This window comes from Mesoplodon mirus (assembly GCF_964341445.2).
Source record: "Mesoplodon mirus genome assembly, chromosome: 3".
NCBI classification, from domain to species: domain Eukaryota; kingdom Metazoa; phylum Chordata; class Mammalia; order Artiodactyla; family Ziphiidae; genus Mesoplodon; species Mesoplodon mirus.
The window spans coordinates 69,369,166-69,381,750 of NC_138978.1; the positions used below are offsets into that span (position 1 = coordinate 69,369,166).

The window sequence follows — 12,585 nt, forward strand, 5'->3', positions numbered from 1 at the left end:
ACTGCACTTCACAAATAAAACTATAATGAGATTATTATATATAACAAAATAGAAGTACTAAGAATGGTTGTGCTTCTTCCAAGCAATTGGTTTGTTTTTATTTATGTTTTATTCATTTTTCCTTTTTAGGGATGGTTGCTAGAAAACTCAGGGCCATATTGATGGCTGTCTCTAGAAAACGTAAAGGTCCTGACAGATTATATTTTATTACCTAGTAAACCGACTTCTGATTTTATCTTGCTATGTCTTGTCTCACTTTCCTTTTTCCCATATTCTAACTTTAAAAAAAAATCTCTAATTCAATAAATATTTATTATTGAGTTCATACTGTATGCTAGGCATTATTCAAGGTATTGAGGATACTGTATGGATCAAAACAGAAAAAATTAGATCCTGCCCTTGAGGATCTAATTTTCTAGTGAGAGAGATAGATAGTTATATTGTATATATTTAAATCTCCTTAAGTCTTTTTTGAAATTATCAGAATTTTACAAATTTGTGAAATCTGATGTTTTTCAAAATGTTTTGTGTTTTAGAAATTATATGGCTTGAGATAAGTCCAGGAAGCATTTTGGTTTTAAATGTTCTGGTGTTTGGGATGAGTCTGGGAAACAGGATAGAGTAAAACTGTTTTCGTAAACAGTGTTTTCTCATTATGTCTGAGTGAGGGTCTAAAGGTACTAGAGTTTATCAGCTTATAAAGACAAAGAGATGTTGGGTTTTTTCTGTCAAACTATATGTTAGTGTCACTATTTTTCAAGCCTGGAAGCAGATTATTAGTATTAAATCAAGTAAATTAAATAATTTGTTTACAGCTCTATGTTCCCATTGCCCCTGCTTTTCATGCTGCTTATTAAAAATGAGATTAAATTGTTAAGATGGGTCATGATATCTGCAACTTCCTCTCAAATAATTCAGCAAATAATGCTAATAGTTATACACACCCACAAAACACAGAAATAAAGGAAATGTGCCAAAACTGGCAACTCTAGGTAAAGATGAGGTATTCATTTTACTACTCTTGGAGTTCTTCTGTTGGTTTGAAAATTTTTTTAAATGAAATGTTGAGGGGATATAGCTACCTTGGCAATTTCTTTTTTCATATAAATATTTTATTGAAGTGTAGTTGATTTATAATGTGTTAATTTCTGCTGTACAGAAAGGTGATTCAGTTATACATATATATATTCTTTTTTCATATTCTTTTCCATTATGTTTTATCACAGGATATTGAATATAGTTCCCTGTGCTATACAGTAGGACCTTGTTGTTTATCCATCATATATATACATATATATATATATATATATATATATATATATATATATATATGCATATATATGAGTTTGTATCTGCTAATCCCAAACTCCCAATCCTTCCCTCCCCCACCTCCACCCCCTCCTTGGCAACCACAGGTTTGTTCTCTATGTCTGTGAATCTGTTTCTGTTTCATAGATATGTTCATTTGTCATATATTTTAGATTCCACATATAAGTGATATCATATTGTATTTGCCTTTCTGTTTCTGACTTACTTCACTTAGTATGATAATCTCTAGGTCCATCCATGTTACTGAAAATGGCATTATTTCATTCTTTTTATGGCTGAGTAATATTCCATTGTGTGTGTGTGTTTTATATATATATATATAAAATACATATATATATATATATAATACACACACACACACACACACACACATCTTTATCCGTTCATCTGTCAATGGACATTTAGGTTGTTTCCATGTCTTGGCTATTGTGCATAGTGCTGCTATTAACATAGGGGTGCATGTATCTTTTCGAATTATAGTTTTGTCTGGGTATATACCCAGGAGTGGAATTGCTGGATCATATGGTAACTCTATTTTTTGTTTTTTGAGGAACCTCCATACTGTTTTCTATAGTGGCTGCACCAATTTACATTCCCACCAACATCTTGTCTCTGATTCACTGGCCTGTCGTGCGGTGAGCAGAGTGAGCTTGGACTCAGTAACAACTGTAGTCCAATAAAGCTATCTTTACAAAACAGGCATTGCAGGCCATAGTTTGTCCACCTCTGTTTCAGATAATTGCAGAAAAGTCATAAAACAGTGGTTAAAGCAAGAATACATGCTAGCTCAAAAAATGTTCCTTAATATATCTTGTTTTCCTTATTAGGAATTAAATATGGGCCAGCGATGTTCAGATACAAGAGGAATTGTCTTTGAAGATGTGAGAGTACCTAAGGAAAATGTTTTAATTGGTGAGGGAGCTGGTTTCAAAATTGCAATGGGAGCTTTTGATAAAACCAGACCTCTAGTAAGTAATATGACTTAATAACCTTTATAGGATTTTTCATTTATTACATTGAGTAGTTTTATTTTAACACTGTATTCTTGGTCTGTATTTCTTTTTTAATATCTGCTTCTTTTATAAGGATGGAGGGATATTGTTTTTTGTTTGTTTTAGAATTCTTCAACACTCTTGCTGTTACAGAAGTTATTTTAGTAAATACAGAATTACTATAGCTGTTCGATTTACAAAGAAGCATTTCACACTTAATCATTCCTGCTGATGTGTACTCGTTCCTCTTCCCTCACTCATTAGGAGTATTTCCCCCGAGAAGCTTTCCCTTGTTAAACAGAAAGAATGACTTGTCTCTAGGCTATGATCCTGTGCCTTACAAATGCCTTCCATTAACCTTTAATTCATAAATAATATAAATTTAGATGCTTGTTATCTCCCCCACCCTTTATTGCCTTAAGGTATAGGTCAGCTTCTCTTTGTGTAATCCTTAACTTAGATTTTAGGCAAATAGCCATTATACATGTTTTAAAGACAACATGAACTTTTGCTTTGTAAAATGTTAAAATACTAGGTAGCAGCTGGTGCTGTGGGACTAGCACAAAGAGCTTTGGATGAAGCTACCAAGTATGCCCTGGAGAGGAAAACTTTTGGAAAGCTGCTTGTAGAGGTAATTTTAATACTGTACTTGCTTTGTTCAAATGTAAAGACATTCATTTTCATGTAAATATTTGAAAATTATCTTTTAAGTACAAAATAATTTATTTGTGCTTTGGTAGTAAGAAGATAATGTGAACTGTCAGGGTGAGTTTTAATTTATTTATTTGTTTATTTATTTTAAATATTTATTTATTTGGCTGTGCAGGGTCTTCATTCTGGCAGGCGGGCTCCTTAGTCGCGGCAGGTGGGCTCCTTAGTTGTGGCATACGAACTCTTAGTTGTGGCATGCATGTGGGATCTAGTTCCCAGACCAGGGATTCAACCCAGGCCCCCTGTATTGGGAGCATGGAGTATTAACCACTGTGCCACCAGGGAAGTCCCCAGGGTGGGTTTTAAGAATAGATTTTCTTTAGACTCTGCTACTAACTATTGTCCACTTTGGGGATTCTGTTAATTAAGAAGAAAAAGAACAGCTAATATTTGAGTGCCTTTGGTGTACCTGACACTGTGCTACACATTTAAAATATATTATGTATTTCCTCCATTACACTCTTGGTTTGGTAGTACTATAATTTCCATTAAAGATCAGGAGACTGCAACTCAGAGAGAATAAATAATTTGTCCAAGGATACACAATTTAGAAGTCATAGGTCCAGGATTCCATTTCATGCTCTTAATTCATGTTACTTCTCATGTCTTCTTGAGTATCAAGTAATTTTAGTACTATTTATTATTTTTCTATTATTTTTTTTTTTGGCTGCACCACACGGCCTACAGGATCTTAGTTCCCCAACCAGGGATTGAACTTGGGCCCTTTGGGCAGTGAAAGCTCAGAGTCCTAACCACTGGACCGTCAGGGAATTCCCAGGAAATTTTTAATCTTATGTTTTCAAATGTTGATGTTCCCCCATTGTCTATATTCTCTCCTATAACTCCTGTTAACTATAGGTTGTACAGTGAACACTCCCTGTTTCTACCTCTGTGTGTCAGTGGTTCTCAAACTATCTGTGGTGAAAGATTGTTTTTAATTTCCAATCAATTGTGAACCATTATTCTTGTAAAATATAAGAATGTCACAATAATATCAAATTGTTGCAAATGTTTACTCTCACTTTCTATATCATGAACTAGTCCAGTAACAATTTGTGGACTGGTGGTGATCCACAGATCAAACTTGGATTAGTACTGCTCTGTATCTCTTAACCTCAATTTTGTAATTTATCTTTGCTGTATTCTAGATAATTTTCTCAGATTTGCTTTTCAGTTTTTCTTACCCTGTGTCTAATCTGCTACTTAATCCATTTAATGACTTTTTTCATTTCTAGAATTTATATTTGGTTCTTTTTCATCTCCACCCTTTCTTTTATGGTAGCCTGGTTTTTTAACATAGCTTCTCATTCTCCTTTTATCTCCTTAATTATAAAATACTTAAGTTACAGTCACTTTCTGATTTTTTTTCTGTTATCTCAAGTTATTAGGGTGATTATTTTTTTGGCCTGTTGCATGTGTTCTCTCTGTCATGACAAGTTATTTCCTCTCTTAATTTTTGCTTGTAAGTTTATCTGCAGCAGGTATTATTTCCCTTCAGTGCATTGTGGAAACATCCAGAGGAATTGGTTTTTGTACTTTTATCAGGTAGTCCAGAGGTTTCAGCATTCTAAGAGCTGTTTTTAAATCAAGTATTTCTTTGTGTTTGTCAACAAAAAGAGACTCTGCATTAGCTCATTTATGTTGCCAGAACTATATGTATACAGATTAGTGGAATGTATATTTATTACTAAATATTGGTTTAGTTTAATTGTAAACAGATAACATACTTTCCAGGTCCTCCCCACCAAGTATCTGATGATAACTCATCTGGCTATTTTCAACTCAATATGGAATCTTTTATGTTCCACTTCTTACAGACTCTGAAGTTGATATTTTTTCCTCATGGCTCTTACTGTTAAGTGTAGAAAAGTCTTTGTTTTAGCTTACAACTTCTCTAGGCTAAACAAAAGTAACACTAAAGGGCTGATTTATATATAGCTTTGGTCTGTTATTTCCACAAAGAAAGAATAGATTTTTTTTGGTTCTGTTTCAAGAGACACTATGGAGTGTAGTACTCTAATCACAGCTCTCCTATTCACTACCATGTTTATTATTGTTGTTATTATCACTTCTTTCTTTAAGAGAACACTGTGTCACTATTTATCCTCACAGTGCTTAACTTGATGTGGCTAAAGAAAGCTGCCAAAAACAGAGAATGGTACTTTTTTTAACCAATGAGTAGAACTAGAAACATTGATAACAAATTACGGGATGGTAGAATCTCTTAATGGCAATAACTGCCTACTCCTTTGTCTAGTCAAAACCCTCCATCCAGGTGAAGTTGGAGTGGTTTGGGATGATATGAAAAAATCTGTTGAGAATAACTTCCGTTTGTATTGATTATTATTGCTAGTTAACAGTAACTTTTCTTGAGGGGAAAATGGATGAGGGGAAATGTTATTTGGGACTTAAAACTGAAATAAGATATACTTAGAAAGAAATATACTTATATCTCCTTGTTACTTAACCATTTTTTTTTTTTTTTTTGCTGTACGCGGGCCTCTCACTGTTGTGGCCTCTCCCGTTGCGGAGCACAGGCTCCGGACGCGCAGGCTCAGCGGCCATGGCTCACGGGCCCAGCCGCTCCGCGGCATATGGGATCCTCCCAGACCGGGGCACGAACCCGTATCCCCTGCATCGGCAGGCGGACTCTCAACCACTGCGCCACCAGGGAGGCCCTACTTAACCATTTTATGCTCAAAATTTATTCATATCTTCTCATCACACTCAGATTAAAATCCAGAGTCCTTAAAGTGGTCATCTGTCAGCCACAGTGACCTTTTATTGTTGTTTTTAACTTTACTCTTCCCCCTAGATATCCACTTGCTCATTCATTTCACTAAAGAATGTACCCTTGATTACCCTGTGTAAAATAACACCTCCAACATTCTATATAGTATTCCCACTTTTTTTCTTTGTCTTAGCACTGCCCAACATTATACCATGTATATTTGTTTATTGTCTTTCTTTACTGCCTCACTAGAATGTAATATCCATAAAAGTAGTAAATTTCTGTTTTGGAAACTTATACTTCTAGCACTTACGATATGTTTTGCAGTGTGAACTTCTCAACAAATAGTAGTAATTGAACTACTACTATATTAAAATATTAATAAATAGCTGCTTTCTTTGTTCTAGGCACTATCCTAAGTGCTGTACATGTATTAATTCATTTAATCCACAAAATACTATAGAGTAAGTACTGGTAGTCTTATTTATTGTATGTAAGAACATCAGTAAATGATGAAATCAAGATTTGAACCCAGGGAGGACCTTCAAGATGGTGGAGAAGTGAGACGTGAAGATTGCCTTCCTCCCCACAAGTACATCAGAAATACATCTACATGTGGAACAACTCCTACAGAACACCTCCTGAATGCTTGCAGAAGACCTCAGACTTTCCAAAAGGCAAGACACTCTCCACATACCTGGGTGGGGCAAAAGAAAAAAGAAAAAACGGAGACAAAAGAATAGGGATGGGACCTGCACCTCTGGGAGGGAGCTGTGAAGGAGGAAAGGTTTCCATACACGAGGAAGCCTCTTCACTGGTGGAGACGGGAGTGGCGGGGTCGGGGGGAAGCTTCGGAGCCATGGAGGAGAGCGCAGTAACAGGGGTGCGGAGGACAAAGCCGGGAGATTCCCGCACAGAGCATCGGTGCTGACCAGCACCCATGAGCCTGAGAGGCTTGTCTGCTCACCCGCCGGGGCAGGCGGGGACTGGGAGCTGAGGCTCGGGCTTTGGTCGGATCCCAGGGAGAGGACTGGGGTCGGCTGCATGAACACAGCCTGAAGGGGGCTAGTGCACCACAGCTAGCCAGGAGGGAGTCCAGGCAAAAGTCTGGACCTGCCTAAGAAGCAAGAGACCATTGTTGCGGGTTGCACGAGGAGAGGGGATTCATTCACAGCACTGCTTAAATGAGCTACAGAGATGGGCGTGAGCCGCGGCTATTAGCGCAGATACCAAGACGGGCATGAAACGTTAAGGCTGCTGCTGCAGCCACCAAGAAGCCTGTGTGCAAGCACAGGTCAGTATTCACACCTCCCCTCCTGGGAGCCTCTGCAGCCCGCCACTGCCAGGGTCCCGTGATCCAGGGACAACTTCCCCAGGAGAACACATGGCACGCCTCATGCTGTTGCAATGTCATGCTGGCCTCTGTCGATGCAGGCTCGCCCCTCATTCTGTACCCCACCCCCCCAGCCTGAGTGAGCCAGAGCCCCCTAATCAGCTGCTACTTTAACCTCCTCCTTTCTGAGCGAAGAACAGATGAACTCAGGTGACCTACATGCGGAGGTGGGACCAAATACAAAGCTGAACCCCAGGAGCTGTGTGAACAAAGAAGAGAAAGGGAAATCTCTTCCAGTAGCCTCTGGAGCAGCAGATTAAATCTCCACAATCAACTTGATGTACCCTGCATCTGTGGAATACCTGAATAGACAACGAATCATCCCAAAATTGAGGCGGTAGACTTTGGGAGCAACGCTATATATTTTTTTACTTTTTCTCTTTTTGTGAGTGTGCATGTGTATGCTTCTTTGTGTGATTTTGTCTGTATAGCTTTGCTTTTACCATTTGTCCTAGGGTTCTGTCTGTCTGGTTTTTTTTTTTTTTAAAGTATAGGTTTTAGCACCTGTTATCATTAGTGGATTTGTTTTTTGGTTTGGTTGCTCTCTTGTTTCTTTTTTTCTTTTTTTTTTTTTTTTTTGTGGTACGTGGGCCTCTCACTGTTGTGGCCTCTCCCGTTGCGGAGCACAGGCTCTGGATGCGCAGGCTCAGTGGCCATGGCTCACGGGCCCAGCCGCTCCGCGGCATGTGGGATCTTTCCGGACCGGGGCACAAACCCGCATTCTCTGCATCGGCAGGCGGACTCTCAACCACTGCGCCACGAGGGAAGCCCTCACTTTTTAATTTTAAATAATTTTTAAATTTTTTATTTTAATAACTTTATTTTATTCTTTTCTTTCTTTCTTTCATTTTTTCTCCCTTTTATTCTGAGCCGTGTGGCTGACAGGGTCTTGGTGCTCTGGCTGGGTGTCAGACCTGTGCCTCTGAGGTGGGAGAGCCGAGTTCAGGATATTGGTCCACCAGAGATCTCTCGGCTCCACGTAATGTTAAATGGTGAAAGCTCTCCCAGAGATCTCCATCTCAACGCTAAGACCCAGCTCCACTCAACAACCAGCAAGCTGCAGTGCTGGACACCCTATGCCAAACAACTAGCAAGACAGGAGCACAACCCCCCCCATTAGCAGAGATGCTGCCTAAAATCATAATAAAGTCACAGACACCCCAAAACACACACTGGACACTGTCCTGCCCACCAGAAAGACAAGATCCAGCCTCATCCTCCAGAACACAGGCACCAGTCTCCTCCACAAGGAAGCCTACACAATCCACTGAACCAGACTTAGCCACTGGGGGGAGACACCACAAACAACAGGAACTACAAACCTGCAGCCTGCGAAAAGGAGACCCCAAACACAGTAAGTTAAGCAAAATGAGAAGACAGAGAAACACACAGCAGATGAAGGAGCAAGGTAAAAACCCACCAGACCTAACAAATGAGGAAATAGGCAGTCTACCTGAAAAAGAATTCAGCGTAATAATAGTAAAGATGATCCAAAATCTTGGAAATAGAATGGAGAAAATACAAGAAACGTTTAACAAGGACTTAGAAGAACTAAAGAGCAAACAAACAATGATGAACAACACAATGAATGAAATTAAAAGTTCTCTAGAAGGAATCAAGAGCAGAATAATTGAGGCAGAAGAACGGATAAGTGACCTGGAAGATAAAATAGTGGAAGTAACTACTGCAGAGCAGAATAAAGAAAAAAGAATGAAAAGAATTGAGGAGCATCTTAGAGACATCTGGGACAACATTAAATGCACCAACATTTGAATTATAGGGGTCCCAGAAAAAGAAGAGAAAAAGAATGGGACTGAGAAAATATTTGAAGAGATTATACTTGAAAACTTCCTGAATATGGGAAAGGAAAGATAATCAAGTCCAGGAAACATAGAGAGTCCCATACAGGAAAATCCAAGGAGAAACACACCAAGACACATATTAATCAAACTATCAAAAATCAAATACAAAGAAAAAATATTAAAAGCAGCAAGGGAAAAGCAACAAATAAAATACAAGGGAATCCCCATAAGGTTAACAGCTGATCTTTCAGCAGAAACTCTGCAAGCCAGAAAGGAGTGGCAGGACATATTTAAAGTGATGAAAGGGAAAAACCTACAACCAAGATTACTCTACCCAGAAAGGATCTCATTCAGATTTGATGGAGAAATTAAAAACTTTATAGATAAGCAGAGCTAAGAGAATTCAGCACCACCAAACAAGCTTTACAACAAATGCTAAAGGAACTTCTCTAGGCAGGAGACACAAGAGAAGGAAAAGACCTACACTAACAAACCCAAAACAATTAAGAAAATGGTAATAGGAACATGCATAGCGATAATTACCTTAAATGTAAATGGATTAAATGCTCCAACCAAAAGACACAGACTGGCTGAATGGATACAAAAACAAGACCCATATATATGCTGTCTAAAAGAGACCCAGTTCAGACCTACAGATACATATGGACTGAAAGTGAGGGGATGGAAAAAAGATATTCCATGCAAATGGAAATCAAAAGAAAGCTGGAGTAGCAATTCTCATATCAGACAAAAGAGACTTTAAAATAAAGACTATTACAAGAGACAAAGAAAGACACTACATAATGATCAAGGAATCAACCCAAGAAGAAGATATAACAATTGAAAATATTTATGTACCCAACACAGAAGCATCTCAATACATAAGGCAAATGCTAACAGCCATAAAAGGGGAAATTGACAGTAACACAATAATAGTAAGGGACTTGAACATGCCACTTTAACCAATGGACAGATCATCCAAAATGAAAATAAATAAGGAAACACAAGCTTTAAATGATACATTTAACAAGATGGACTTAACTGATATTTATAAGACATTCCATCCAAAAACAACAGAATACACTTTCTTCTCACGTGCTCATGGAACATTCTCCAGGATAGATCATATCCTGAGTCACAAATCAAGCCTTGGTAAATTTAACAAAATTGAAATCATATCAGGTATCTTTTCCTACCACAACGCTATGAGGCTAGATATCAATCATGGGAAAAAATCTGTAAAAAATACAAATACATGGAGGCTAAACAATACACTACTTAATAACCAAGAGATAAGTGAAGAAATCAAATAAGAAATCAAAAAATACCTAGAGACAAATGACAATAAAACACGACTATCCAAAACCTATGGGAAGCAGCAAAAGCAGTTCTAAGAGGGAAGTTTATAGCAATACACTCCTACCTCAAGAAACAAGAAACATCGCAAATAAACAACCTAACCTTACACCTAAAGCAATTAGAGAAAGAAGAATAAAAAAACCCCAAAGTTTGTAGAAGGAAAGAACTCATAAAGATCAGATCAGAAATAAATGAAAAATAAATGAAGGAAACAGTAGCAAAGATCAGTAAAACTAAAAGCTGGTTCTTGGAGAAGATAAAATTGATAAGCCATTAGCTAGAATCATCAAGAAAAAAAGGGAAGACTCAAATCAATAGAATTAAAAATGAAAAAGGAGAAGTAACTACTGACACTGCAGAAATACAAAGGATCATGAGAGATTACTACAGCTATATGCCAATAAAATGGACAACCTGGAAGAAATGAACAAATTCTTAGAAAAGCACAACCTTCTGAGCCTGACCAGGAAGAAATAGAAAATATGAACAGACCAATCACAAGCACTAAAATTGAAACAGTGATTAAAAACCTTCCAACAACCAAAGCCCAGGACCAGATGGATTCACAGGCGAATTCTGTCAAACATTTAGAGAAGAGCTAACACCTATCATTCTCAAACTCTTCCAAAATGTAGCAGAGGGAGGAACACTCCCAAACCCATTCTACGAGACCACCATCATCCTGATACCAAAACCAGACAAAGATGTCACAAAGAAAGAAAACTACAGGCCAATATCACTGATGAACATAGATGCAAAAATCCTCAACAAAATACTAGCAAACCGAATCCAACAGGAAACTAAAAGGATCATACACCATGATCAAGTGGGGTTTATCCCAGGAATGCAAGGATTCTTCAATATATGCAAATCAATCAATGTGATACACCATATTAACAAATTGAAGGAGAAAAACCATATACTCATCTCAATAGATGCAGAGAAAGCTTTCGATAAAATTCAACACTCTTTTATGACAAAAACCCTCCAGAAAGTAGACATAGAGGGAAATTACCTCAACATAACAAAGGCCATATATGACAAACCCACAGCCAACATTGTTCTCAATGGTAAAAAACTGAAACAATTTCCACTAAGATCAGGAAGAAGACAAGGTTGCTCACTCTCACCACTATTATTCAATATAGTGTTGGAAGTTTTATCCACACCAGTCAGAGAAGAAAAGGAAATATAAGGAATCCAAATCGGAAAAGAAGAAGTAAAGCTGTCACTGTTTGCAGATGACATGATACTATACATAGAGAATAGTAAAGATGCTACCAGAAAACTACTAGAGCTAATCATTGAATTTGGTAAAGTTGCAGGATACAAATTAATGCACCGAAATCTCTTGTATTCCTATATACTAATGATGCAAAATCTGAAAGAGAAATTAAGGAAACACTCCCATTTACCATTGCAACAAAAAGAATAAAATACCCAGGAATAAACCTACCTAAGGAGACAAAAGACCTGTATGCAGAAAATTATAAGACACTGATGAAAGAAATTAAAGAAATTACAAACATATGGAGAGATATACCATGTTCTTGGATTGGAAGAATCAACATTGTGAAAATGACTCTACTACCCAAAGCAATCTACAGATTCAGTTCAATCCCTAACAAAGTACCAGTGGCATTTTTTACAGAACTAGAACAAAACATCTTAAAATTTGTATGGAGACAAAAAAGACCCCGAATGGCCAAAGCAATCTCGAGAAAGAAAAACGAAGCTGGAGGAATTAGGCTCCCTGACTTCAGACTATACTACAAAGCTACAGTAATCAAGACACTGTGATACTGGCACAAAAATGGAAATATAGATCAGTGGAACAGGATAGAATGCCCAGAGATAAACCCACGCACATATGGTCACATTATCTTTGATAAAGGAGGCAAGAATATACAGTGGAGAAAAGATAGCCATTTGAATACATGGTGCTGGGTGAACTGTACAGCTACATGTAAAAGAATGAAATTAGAACACTGCCTAACACCGTACACAACAATAAACTCAAAATGTATTAAAGACCTAAATGTAAATCCAGACACTATAAAACCCTTAGAGGAAAACACAGGCAGAGCACTCTATGACATAAATCACAGCAAGATCCTTTTTTACCCACCTCCTAGAGAAATGGAAATAAAAAGAAAAATAAGCAAATGGGACCTAATGGAACTTAAATGCGTTTGCGCAGCAAAGGAAACCATAAAAAAGATGAAAAGACAACCCTCAGAATGGGAGGAAATATTTGCAATCGATGCA

The 12,585-nt window shown here is 37.6% G+C and overlaps 1 protein-coding gene across 2 annotated transcripts in view; it reads left to right on the forward strand.

Annotated features, from left to right (window-relative positions):
* The window catches only part of ACADM (acyl-CoA dehydrogenase medium chain), a 48,672-nt gene that overhangs the window by 27,187 nt on the left and 8,900 nt on the right, over positions 1–12,585 (forward strand). For both annotated transcript variants that reach the window (XM_082616425.1, XM_082616426.1), the window contains exons 9-10: positions 2,157–2,297; positions 2,857–2,952. In XM_082616425.1, coding sequence (XP_082472551.1) covers positions 2,157–2,297; positions 2,857–2,952 — 237 coding nt within the window. The remainder of the gene's footprint in view (positions 1–2,156; positions 2,298–2,856; positions 2,953–12,585) is intronic.